Source organism: Rhinopithecus roxellana, chromosome 19, assembly GCF_007565055.1.
Source record: "Rhinopithecus roxellana isolate Shanxi Qingling chromosome 19, ASM756505v1, whole genome shotgun sequence".
NCBI classification, from domain to species: Eukaryota; Metazoa; Chordata; class Mammalia; order Primates; family Cercopithecidae; genus Rhinopithecus; species Rhinopithecus roxellana.
The window spans coordinates 48907887-48920695 of record NC_044567.1 but is presented as its reverse complement, the minus strand read 5'-3'; the positions used below and the strand labels follow the sequence as shown (position 1 = coordinate 48920695).

The window sequence follows — 12809 nt, the reverse complement described above, 5'->3', positions numbered from 1 at the left end:
AGCTACTCAGGAGACTGAGGCAGGAGAATCACTTGAACCCGGGAGGGGGAGATTGCAGTGAGCCAAGATTGCGCCACTGCACTCCAGTCTGGGTGACAGAGTGAGACTCCATCTCGGAAAAAAAAAAAAGAAGAGAAAGAAACAATGAGTGCCCTCCAGGCATCTGCTGGTTTGAAGAATAATTTATGGGCTGGGTGCAACGGCTCACGCCTGTAATCTTGACACTTTGGGAGGCCAAGGCAGACAGATCATTTGAAGTTGGAATTCGAGATCAGCCTGGCCAACATGGCAAAACCCTGTCTCTCCTAAAAATATAAAAAATAGCCAGGTGTGGTGCTGCGTGCCTGTTCCCAGCTACTCGGGAGACTGAGGTACGAGAATCACTTGAACCTGGGATGTGGAAGTTGCAGTGAGCCGAGATCATGCCACTGCACTCCAGCCTGGGTAATAGAGTGAGACTCTGACTCAATAAATAAATACGTAATAAATAGAATCATTTGTGGTCCTGGTAGCCAGGGGAGCTGAGCACTGCCTCTGGCCCTCTAAGAATGGTTTTGTATACTTTACTGTCTGGGTCAGAGTCAACTTGGACTCAGGACAGGAGGGGTGAAACTGCCACAGATCCAAGGCCACAGAAGAGGTTGTACCCTGCACAATGGTCGAAAGAGAGGCTGAATTTAACCCCATGCTCCTCACCAAGCCTTGAGCTGCACTAGGAACAAAGTTCACCAGGAGCAGGGACATCTTTTCCTAATTGATTTATCCAGTGGAGGAGTCTTCCTGCAATTTATATTAAGAGTCTGACGCTGGGCGTGGTGGCTCATATCTGTAATCCCAGAACTTTGGGAGGCTGAGGTGGGCAGATCATGAGGTCAGGAGTTAAAGACCAGCCTGGCCAACATGGTGAAACCCCATCTCTACTAAAAATACAAAAACTAGTCAAGCATGATGCTGTAATCCCAGCTACTCAGGAGGTTGAGGCGGGAGAATCTGAATCCGGGAGGCAGAGGCTGCAGTGAGCTAAGATCATGCCACTGCACTCCACCCTGGGCAACAAGAGCATGACTCCATCTCAAAAAAAAAAAAAAGAAAGAAAGAAAAGAAAAAGAGTCTGGCTGGGCACAGTGGCTCACGCCTGTAATCTCAGCACTTTGGGAGGCCAAAGTGGGAGGCTCACTTGAGTTCAGGAGTTCAAGACCAGCCTGGGCAACATGGTGAAACCCCATCTCTACCAAAAAAAAAAAAAAAACCCACAAAAATTTGCCAGGTATGGTGGCATGCGCCTGTAGTCCCAGCTAGTTGGGAGGCTGAGGTGGGAGGATCATGTGAGCCTGGGAGATTGAAGCTGCAGTGAGCTGTGATCATGCCACTGCACTCCAGGCTGGACAACAGAGTAAGACCCTGTCTAAAAAAAAAAGTCTGTACACACTTGTGATGCTGCAAAGACCTGAGACAAATATTTTTCTCTGCTACTCAGAGCATAAAGCCCCATGAGCTGATGTGTTGTTATTTCAAAGTCAGAAGAACCCACACCTTGGCCTCTGTGGCCAGAGTGAGAACAGCAGGCATCTCTTGGATGGATCCTGCTCCTAATATTTAGGCACTTTGTCTTTCTAGAGCTCATTAAAACATAGATTTCAAAAGATGATGGAAATAACTTTACCTGGGAGTGAGATGGTTTCCCCGTCAGCCATAAATTCCCGTCTCTCATACTTAGCTCGAATCCATTGTTCCTTTAAGACCCTAAAAAGAGAGAGCCTATGGTCAGCTGCGTTTGATGCATTCTCTTTTTTTTTTTTTTTTTTTTGAGACAGGGTTTCACTCTGTTGCCCAGGCTGGAGTGCAGTGGTGTGATCATGGCTCACTGCAGCCTAGACCTCCTAGACCCAGGTGATCCTCCCACCTCAGCCTCTTAAGTAGCTGGGACCACAAGCATGCGCCACCACACCCGGCTAATTTTTAAATTTTTGTAGAGATGGGGGTCTCCCTATATTGCCTAAGCTGGTCTTGTACTCCAGGGCTCAAGCGATCCTTCTGCCTCAGCTTCCCAAAGTGCTGGGATTACCACCATGCCTGGACTGATGCATTCTTTTCCAAGACCTTGCATTTGAGGGTGGGTACATCACAGCAGTGCCTCACTGCCTGCTCCAGCTACCTAGGATTCGTCAGCCTCCGTACTATTAACATTCGGGGTTGGAGAATTCCTTGTTGTGCTGTCCTGTGGGTTGTCCCATGCTCCATAGAATGTTTAGCAGCATTTCTGGCCTCTACCCATTAGATGCCAGTAGAACCCCTCCCCAGCTGTGGTACCCAAAAATGTCTTCAGGCATTGCCAAATGTCCTCTGGGGGAATTATTTCTCCCAGTGGGCTATATGAGAACCACTGAGCTGTTCCAATCCCAGTATCAGCTCTTTAGGTCAATGAAACAGATACTGGCTCCCCTGGACCATCGACACCGCCTGCTCCCACTGCGTGTTCATGAGCTTAGGCAGGAGAGTCCAGGAGCCTCTTCCTGTGCCTGCCCATGAAGTCTGAGCAGGCTACACTGGACAGAGCAGTCATCTTAGGATCCGACCACCTGGGACCTGGTCTCACTCTATCATTTATCCACCATGTGACCATGAGCAAGTTACCCAACTCCTCTGAATTTGGGGAACGGGACACTATTGTTATACTCACTTAGCCCTCAGGGTTGTTGAGAGGTTTAAATGTATATAAAGGGCCTAGCACCTACTCAGCACATAGTAGGTGTTTAATGTGACCTCAATCAGAAATTGTCATCCATGAGTCCTGCAGAAAAACCATGCAGCCGAGAGTGGAGTTATTTTATTTATTTATTTATTTATTTATTATTTTTATTTATTTTTTTTTTGAGATGGAGTCTCGCTCTGTCCACCAGGCTGGAGTGCGGTGGTGCTATCTCGGCTCACTGCAAGCTCCGCCTCCCGGGTTCCCGCCATTCTCCTGCCTCAGCCTCCCGAGTAGCTGGGACTACAGGTGCCTGCCACGGCGCCCGGCTAACTTTTTTTTTGTATTTTTAGTAGAGAGGGGGTTTCACCATGGTCTCGATGTCCTGACCTTGTGATCCGCCCGCCTTGGCCTCCCAAAGTGCTGGGATTACAGGCGTGAGCCACCGCACCCGGCCAAAGAGTGGAGTTATTTTAATTGTTTGGTTCCTGCTCACTTTTTTCCAGGGAAACGTTCCAAGGTGTATATGACCTTTCCCCATAACCACAAGAATGACCTAGAGCTGGGCATCTGGCCCAACCTAGTAGGTCAGAGCTCTTTGCTGCTCTGGGCTGTGTGGACCGAGAGGGTCAAAAGTGAAGGAGACATTGATGGAGCTTTCTCCAGAGCCACGCTGGAAGGTATAGCCTGGCACCTGCTTGTGGCCTTGCTGCCAGCTGTGTGAAGGAAGCCTGGCTGAGAGAAGGAGGAAAGAGAGCCAGAGAGAGTGTGAGAGACCCGAAGGTGTTGGAGCTCCTGACTCGGTCCTTCCTGAGGCCAGCTCCACCACTGTCCTTCTGGTAGTCTGATCCCCAGAACCCACAAAATCATCTTTTTCTTATGCTGGTTTAAATTGGGTTTCTGGCCAGGCGCAGTGGCTCACACTTGTAATCCCAGCACTTTGGGAGGCCAAGGTGGGCAGATCACTTGAGGTCAGGAGTTCAAGACCAGCCTGGCCAACATAGTGAAACTCCGGCTCTACCAAAAATACAAAAATTAGCTGGGCGTGGTGGCACGTGCCTGTAATCCCAGCTGCTTGGGAAGCTGACACAGGAGAATCGCTTGAACCCACAAGGCAGAGGTTGCAGTAAGCTGAGACTATGCCACTGCACTCCAGCCTGGGTGAAAGAGCATGACTTTGTCTCAAAAATAAATAAATACACAAATAAATAAAGTTTCTAATACTTATAATCAAGAGTCCAGGCTGGGCATGGTAACTCATGCCTGTAATCCCAGCACTTTGGGAGGCCAAGGCAGGCAGATGGCTTGAGCTCAGCTCAGGAGTTTGAGACCAGCCTGGGCAACATGATGAAACCTCATCTCTACAAAAATAAAAACACAAAAATACAAAAATTAACCGGGCGTGGTGGCATGCACCTGTAGTCCCAGCTACTTGGGTGGCTGAGGTGGGAGGAGCACTTGAGCCGAGGAGGTCGGGGCTGCAGAGAGCCATGATTGTGCCACTGAACTCCAGCCTGGGCAACAGAGTGAAACTTTGTCTCTATATAAAAGAAAGAGAGAAAGAGAGAAAGAGAGAAAGAAGGAGGGAAGGAGGGAAGGAGGGAAAGAGGGAAGGAGGGAAAGAGGGAAAGAAGGAAAGAAGGAAAGAAAGAGAGAGTCCTTCCTAGTGCACAGCCCACAGATCATTGAGGAGAATCACCTGGCCCACCATGAGGGTGGAAACCTGGACACAAGATCAGAGCTGAGAGAAGGAATGGAGACCAAGGGCCACCCATCTTGGTCCTGGAGGTGGCCATTAGTACTCAGATAAAAAGGGTTAAAGTGCAGGGCTGCTGCTGGAGTCATGGCGAGTAATGTCTGTGTAGTGCCGGCAGGAAGCCTAGCATAGAGCAGGTGTTTACTGAGCGGTTGGAGCAAAGGGCAGAGTGGCAGCAGTGAGCCAAGATGAGACAGGCCCTCTTAAGTTGAGCCAGCACACCCCACAACTGGCCATGGACAGGTAGCATTCTGAAGCAGACACGGTGAAATGGATTCAAACCAGTGTGTCGGGTGGCATGTGAAAGGTTCTACGTAAGTTATCTCATGTAATCTCTACAACTATGCTATGATGCAGGCATCATTGTCTACATTTCAGAGATGAGGATGTTGACAATCAGATTTGCTGACTTGCCCACATCCTCACAGCTAGGTCACAGTAGAGCTGGGAAACAAAACTGAGGTCTTCCAAGTAGAAAGCTGTTCTTCTCCAGCCACTCCAGGTACGTTACTAGCTCTTAATTGTCTAAGCACTGAGAAATTACAAGACCACTAGGTATGGTTGTATAGTCTGTGTGCTGCCCAGAAGCACCTTGCTGAGGCTCAGCAGCTGAAATGCAGCTGCTTTCTGTTTGCCAGACATACCCGCTATGAGGCTGGGTCAGCCTAAAGGGATTCCTTCTCCCCGTTTACACAAGGCACTGTCTAGCAGCCCTGGTGGCGAGTCTAAGTCCCTGGGAAGGAGTCTCAGACTCAGGCAGTCAGATCTGCAGAGGTCCAGGACCACTAGGTACCAGTGCCACACTAACCCTCACCTCCGGGGGACCTGAACCCTCCTGCTGCTTCAAAGTGCCCCTCTTATATTGAATTCTCCCAATGCCATGACACAGTCACCCAGGCCCTGCTGTCAGACAGGCTAGACCAGTTCTGCCTCCACAAACCTCAGGTTTTTTCATCTATAGCATAAGGATAATAGCAGTACTTGTAGGGTTGTTGAGAGAATTAAACAAACACATGCACATAAGCATTTTGCATAGGACCTAGTACTTAAGCAAAGCTCAATAATATTAGTAGCTTTTTTTTCTTTTGAGACAAAGTCTCACTCTGTTGCCCAAGCTGGAGTGCAGTGAAGTGATCTCTGCTCACTGCAACCTCCACCTCCCGGATTCAAGCGATTCTCCTGCCTCAGCCTCCTGAGTAGCTGGGACTATAGGCACACGCCACCATGCCCAGTTAATTTTTTTATTTTTAGTAGAGACGGGGTTTCACCATGTTGGCCAGGCTGGTCTTGAACTCCTGGCCTCAAGCGATCTGCCCGCCTTGGCCTCCCAAAGTGCTGGGATTACAGGCGTGAGCCACCGCACCCGGCCTTTTTTTTTTTTTTTTTTTTTTTTTTTGAGACAGAGTCTCGTTCTGTTGCCCAGGCTGGAGTACAGTGGAGCAATCTTGGCTCAATGCACCCTCCGCCTCCGGGTTCAAACAATTCTCGTGCCTTAGCCTCCCGAGTAGCTGGAACTACAGGCATGAGCCACTGCATCCAGCCAGTAGCTACTTTTTTTTTTTTTTTTTTTTTTTTTTTTTTTTAATGCTAGGTCTCACTCTGTCACTCACACTAGAGGGCAGTGACACATGTGATCCTAGCTCACTGCAATCTGGGCTCAAGCAATCCCCCTACCTCAGTCTTCTTAGTAGCTCAGACTATAGCCATGTGCCACTATGCCCTGGCTAAGTTTATTTTATTTTATTTTTTGTAGAGACAGGGTCTTGTTATATTGCTCAGGTTGGCATTGAACTCCTGTCTTCAAGCGATCCTCCCACCTCAGCCTCCCAAAGTGCTAGGATTACAGACACTGGCCATTGTGCATGGCTATTATTCTTATTTTTATGGTTATTATTTAGGGATCTGCAGCTCAGGCAAGTTGTTCAGAGCCAACCCGAGCTGAGGTGGCAGAGCCCTGGACATATTTCTCACTCTTTTTTTTTTTTTTTTTTTTTTTTTGAGACAGAGTCTCGCTGTGTTGCCCAGACTGGAGTGCAGTGGTGCCATCTCGGCTCACTGCAAGCTCTGCCTCCTGGGTTCACACCATTCTCCTGCCTCAGCCTCCCAGTAGCTGGGACTGCTGGGAGTATAGGCGCCTGCCACCACACCCAGCTAAAATTTTTTTGTATTTTTAGTAGAGACAGGGTTTCACTGTGTTAGCCAGGATGGTCTCTATCTCCTGACCTCGTGATCTGCCCGCCTCGGCCTCCCAAAGTGCTGGGATTGCAGGCTTGAGCCACCGCGCCTGACCAGCCCTAGATATATTTCTCTAAAGAAAGTAGCTGAGGCCGGGCGCGGTGGCTCAAGCCTGTAATCCCAGCACTTTGGGAGGCCGAGACGGGTGGATCACGAGGTCAGGAGATCGAGACCATCCTGGCTAACAGGGTGAAACCCCCGTCTCTACTAAAAAATACAAAAATCTAGCCGGGCGAAGTGGCGGGCGCCTGTAGTCCCAGCTACTCGGGAGGCTGAGGCAGGAGAATGGCGTGAACCTGGGAGGCGGAGCTTGCAGTGAGCTGAGATCCGGCCACTGCACTCCAGCCCGGGAGACAGAGCGAGACTCCGTCTCAAAAAAAAAAAAAAAAAAGAAAGTAGCTGAAACACACTTGGTCTAGTAAGATACTAGTGTTTATCCCCTCTATCAAGTTAGCCACCATCTGTAAGCTACAAGAATGTCACAGGCAGAGATCATAGAGAAAAATCATAGAGATCATAGAGAAAAATCCTCCATTTAAGAGCTGTGGAAACTGAGACCCAGAGAAAGGAAGAGACACGCCCAAGCAATAGAGGCAGAAAGAGGCTTATACCAGTCTTCCCATGTACTCTGTGTGATGGTATCCAGTGCTTTCCTGCATCTACCTGCGCACCAGGCCCATAGAAGAGACCACCACAGATGAAGACATCAAAGATGGAGAGGGGGAGGAGGTGGAACCAGGACAGCCCCCTTACCCAGTCCCTAAGGAATCACCCACTCACAGGCAGTCGTTGGCCTGGGGGATATAGTAGAAAGCTGGGACTCTGGCTTCGAACTTGGCCTTCACACGGAGGTTCCCATTGTGGGTCATAAACTGCAAGACAACAGCAACTTGGGGTAATATTAGACCTTGAAAAAAACGTGAAATGAAACTATGAGGCCTGCTGACTTAGGCTGAGTCAGAAGAAACTGCCTCCAAGAAGGAGATGTCCCACTGGGCTTGGTCATCCATACTGCCGGGAAGCCCCAGCCTGTAACAATCACGGGCAGATATAACCATGCCTCATATGGGCACAGGACTCCACAGTGCTCACACATCAGCTCACTGGGTCCTCTCAGCCATTTTCATATCACTGTACCCATTTTACAGATGAGTCAACTGAGGTTCAGACAGGTTTGGTTACTTGTTTAAGGAAACACAGCTATAAGTGGAGAACTGGGATTTGAACCCAGACCTGACTCCAAAGCTCACATTCTTCCTATCATGCCTTCCACAGATGGCCAGGACCCATAGCAGCCCTGAAAGTCTACAGGAGATAAATGTACCTGGAGGACAGAAGAAGTGGGTGCTGGCTTCATGGAGTGCATAGGTCAGGATGATTAGTAGGGCCCTTTGGCACCCAAGAGACCCAGAGGCTGATGCACCAAAAGTGACCCTGGCAGCAGTGGCATAGCTAGTATGAGGGCAGAAGTGGGAAGAAACACCAGGTGTTTAATTCACATGGCTTGGGCATCTCCTTTGCAGGAGAGGAGCATTGCTCCTCTTTTCCTCTGCAGGGGCTGCTAGGCTGTATCGCCAGCTTTGGATCCCAACAGAGCAGGATTCAAATCCTGACTGCCATTTATTTGATAAGCCACCCTGAGAATCTCACCTGTAAAAATGAAGAAAACGGCCAGGTACAGTGGCTCACACCTGTAATCCCAGCACTGTGGGAGGCCAAGGCTGGGGATCACTTGAGGTCAGCGGTTTGAGACTAGCCTGACCAACATGGTGAAACCTTGTCTCTACTAAAAAAATACAAAACATTGGCCAGGACACAGAAGGGTGAGGCAGGATAATTGCTTGAACCCGGGAGGCAGAGGTTGCAATGAGCCAAAACCGTGGCACTGCTCGCAAGCCTAGGCATGTCACTGCCCTCAAGCCGAGACTCTGTCTCAAATAAATAAATAAATTAGCCAGGTGTGGTGGTGCACACCTGTAATCCTAGCTATTCGGGAGGCTGAGGCACAAGAATTGCTTGAACCTGGGAGGAGGAGGTTGCAGTGAGCCAAGATCACACCACTGCACTCCAACCTGGGCAACAGAGTGAGTAAGACTCCGTCTCAAAAAAAAAAAAAAAAAGAAAAAAGAAAAAAGAAAGAAAGAAAAGAAAAGAAGAAGAGGAAGAAGAAGAAGGAGGAGGAAGAGAAGGAGGAGGAGGAGGAGGAGAAAAAATAACAGGGAGTTGGGCGCTGTGGCTCACACCTGTAATCCCAGCACTTTGGGAGGCTGAGGCAGGTGGATCACCTCAGGTCAGGAGTTCGAGACCAGCCTGGCCAACATGGTGAAACCCCATCTCTACTAAAAATACAAAAAATTAGCTAGGCATGGTGGCAGGCGCCTGTAATCCCAGCTACTCAGGAGGCTGAGGCAGGAGAATCGCTTGAACCCGGGAGGTGGAGATTGCAGTGAGCTGAGATTGCGCCACTCACTGCACTCCAGCCTGGGTGACAGAGTGAGACGCCATCTCAAAAAACAAAACAAAACAAAACAAAATGCTGGGCGCGATGGCTCACGCCTGTAATCCCAGCACTTTGGGAGGCCAAAGCAGGCGGATCACCTAAGGTCAGGAGTTTGAGACCAGCCTGACCAACAGGGTGAAACCCTATCTCTAGTAAAAATTCTACTAAAAATACAAAATTAGCCAAGCGTGGTGGTGCATGCCTATAATCCTAGCTACTCAGGAGGCTGAGGCACAAGAATCACTTGAACCCCAGAGGCAGAGGTTGCAGTGATCCAAGATCGCACCATTGCACTCCAGCCTGGGCAACAAGAGTGAAACTCCATCTCAAAAAAAAAAAAAAAAGAAAGAAAGAAAAAAGAAAATATAATATGGGAGTTATAAGGTGCAAATAAAATCCTTCAGGTTTATGTGCTGGTTTACTGGTTTCCAGCCTTTCTCCTGCACTAGAATGTAAGCTCTGTATGGCCAGGGACCTTATCTTGTTCATTGTTCTCTCCCAAGATCCAGTACATAGTAAGGTCACACTAAAGCCTCCAGTCCAGTGCTGTCTAGCACAGTACCTGGCACAGAGTGGGCACTCAGTAAATGTCAGCCTGCTTCCCCAAAAGTCCTGGAAACCCTCAGCCAACCCGCACAGTGCAAAACTGCCTGCTCTCTGGAGGTTTTCTGACCAAAATGGAATTCCCATGCAGGCTGAGGGTATCTTCCACCCCCAGAGGGCAGAAGAGCAAAGTGGTCCTCTTTCTGCCTGGGGGAAAGGAGGAGGACTTTAGACCACGAATCAGGTTATTTCCCTTCCCCCAGTGCAAGACTTCACTAATCATAACTTTTTTGTTTGTTTGTTTGTTTGTTTGTTTGTTTGTTTTTTGAGGCAGGGTCTCACTCTCACCCAGGCTGGAGTGCAGTGGTGCGATCTTGGCTCATTGCAGCCACACCCTCATAGGCTCGGGTGATCTTCCCACCCCAGCCTCCCAAGTATCTGGGATGACAGGCACATGCCACCACACCCAGCTAATTTTTATATTTTTTGTAAAGACAAGGCTTCACCATGTTGCCCAGGCTGCCCTTGAACTTCTGGGCTCAAGCCATCAACCAGCCTCAGCCTCCAAAATGCTGGGATTATAGGTGTGAGCCACCACACCCGTCCAACAGCAACTGTTAACTGACTACCTTCTTTGTGTCAGGACTGAGCCTACAATCATCTTCACAGCAGTGCTGTGAAATTGGTGGTGGTGGCCAGGCGCAGTGGCTCATGCCTGTAATCCCAGCACTTTGGGAGGCCGAGGTGTGTGGATTACCCAAGGTCAGGAGTTCGAGACCAGCCTGACCAACATGGCAAAACCCCCGTCTCTACTAAAAATTAATACAAAAATTAGCTGGGCATGGTGGTGGGTGCCAGTAATCCCAGCTACTCAGGAGGCTGAGGCAGGAGAATCGCTTGAACCCCAGAGGCAGAGGTTGCATTGAGCCGAGATTGTGCCATTGCACTCCAGCCTGGGCGACAAGAGCGAAACTCCGTCTCAAAAAAAAAAAAAAAAGGAAGAAAGAAAAAAAGAGAAATGGTGGTGGTATCCCTTGAATACAGATGTGGAAACTGAGGGTCCACAGCTAGGTCTAAGTACCTAGCTCAGGGTCTCCCAGTTTACAGGTAAGCAAATGATGGCCAGGAGCAGTGGCTCAGGCCTGTAATCCCTGCACTTTGGGAGGCCGAAGTGGTGGATCACCTGAGGTCAGGAGTTCGAGACCAGCATGACCAACATGGTGAAACACCGTCTCTACTAAATACAAAAAAATTAGCCGGGCGTGGTGGCATGCGCCTGTAATCTCAGCTGTTTGAGAAGCTGAGGCAGGAGAATTACTTGAACCCGGGAGGCGGCAGTTGCAGGGAGCCAAGATTGCTCCACTGCACTCCAGCCTGGACAATACAGCAAGACTCCGTCTCAAAAAAAAGAAAAAAAGAAAAAAAAAGTAAGCACATGATGGAGCCAGAATTTGAACTCAAGGCCTCTGTCTAAGCTGCCATCTTATAGGCTGTGTTTCCTCTAGCTAGATTTGCCCCTCTCTGGGTCTCAGTTTCCCCCTCTGTAGAACCGGAGCCCCCTGTCTATTGGCTCCACTCCAGCTCCGCAGTTCCACGGCTCTCCACGGGCATGCCTTTCTACCTCCACAATACTGTCGTCCCAGAAGTCAAGTCGCACGGATTTAACTCTGCTGATGTCAGGGAAGTTACGGTGGACACCGCAGCAGTTGAGACAGATGAAGATCCCCAGCTTGTAAGAGGCCCAGTCGGGATCTGCAGGGGGAGAGGTAGGAGAGGAGCTGAGCGGAAAGCGCGGCGAAAAAACCAGGGCTGGGATCGGGGCGCTGGGGCAGGCGGGGCGCCCCTTCTCCCACCTAAGGCGAACTAAGCGGCCAGCCTGCACTTTCTGGTTAGCCCACCGGCCGCTGCGCGGCGACCGGGGTGAAGATCCTGGAAGCAGTCCAGGGCCCGGGGAGAGAGTCTGAGGTGGCGCGACGTGGAAGTGACGGGACTTAGAGGGAACCGAGAGGAGATAGCGGGGGACGCACCGAGGGGCTCAGCGCGGAGCTGCGGGTTGGGAGGCTGTCAGGGGGCCCTCGGCGTTAGCGGGGTGGGGCGCTGGGGAGTCCTTCGGGGGGCGTCCGGGAGCGGGCAGGGGGCACAGGACGGTAGGGGGCCTGGGCCCGACCTCTAGCCCTAGCTCGGATGTCTGAGTCCGAGGGCTGGGGGCGCGCCTGGGTGCGCAGACACCGAGAGCCCGGACCCGGGTGGTCGGGTGCCTGGCCAGGGAAGAGAGCGAGACCGGCAGGGCTCCCGGCTGCCAGCTTTCGTGTCGGGGTCCAAGCACGTGGGAAGATCCGCGTCTGGTCCTGCGAGGGGAGCAGAGCCTGGGCTCGGAGGGGCCAGGGCCGGGTGCGGAGAAGGCCCTCGGGGCTCGCGTGAGAGGTTCACGATGTGGGTGGGAGGGGTCCGGGCCCGCAGGTCCCACGTCTGGGTCCAGCGGGGGCCGAGGGCGGGACCCGGTGGTGCCGAGGGGAGGAGTCGCGTGGGCCAGGGGTCTGGTCGGGGGTCTCGCGCTGCCCGCGCTTCCGCGCCCTTACCTGCCGCCCCGCAGTCGGCGCAGTGCGCGTTGCCTGTGTCCGGCGCCCGCAGCAGCTCCAGCAGCCGCTTCTTGTTGGGCTCGCGGTCGCCCATGGCCGGCCCGGCGGGCTCAGCGGGGCTCAGCCCATGGCCCGTGCGCTCGGCCCTGCAGGTGGAGAGGGACCCGGCCGCAGCGCCTCAGCCAGGCCCGGGAGGCCGCCAGCCCCGCCCCGTCCCGCCCTGTCAGGACTGTCCGCCCCTCCCTCGGCGGGTCCAGTCCGGCCCCGAGCTCCGCCGACGCGCGGGAAGGGACAGGAGCACGCAACTTGGAGTCTAACACACTGGCCCGAGATCAAATCGTGGCCTGTCACTTGGTAGCTGCGAGACAGTGGAAACCTATTCAACCTCTCTGGGTCTCAGTTTCCACGTCTAGGAAAGAGGAACAAGGACATATGTCTGCATCTCAGCGCTTCTTGGAAAATTAACCAGAATCTAACTTCTGTTAAAACGTTCTGTTAATGTGAGAT

General features: G+C 51.4%; 1 protein-coding gene across 2 annotated transcripts in view; it reads right to left on the bottom strand.

Moving 5' to 3' along the window:
• ADAP2 (ArfGAP with dual PH domains 2) overlaps positions 1-12522 on the bottom strand; it is a 37685-nt gene extending 25163 nt beyond the window's left edge. For both annotated transcript variants that reach the window (XM_010372286.2, XM_030923473.1), the window contains exons 1-4: positions 12303-12522; positions 11345-11475; positions 7461-7552; positions 1664-1743 (exon numbers count right to left, since the gene is read on the bottom strand). In XM_010372286.2, the coding sequence (XP_010370588.1) occupies positions 1664-1743; positions 7461-7552; positions 11345-11475; positions 12303-12396 (397 nt within the window). In that variant the 5' untranslated portion in view covers positions 12397-12522. The remainder of the gene's footprint in view (positions 1-1663; positions 1744-7460; positions 7553-11344; positions 11476-12302) is intronic.
• Between the last annotated feature and the right edge of the window lie 287 nt (positions 12523-12809).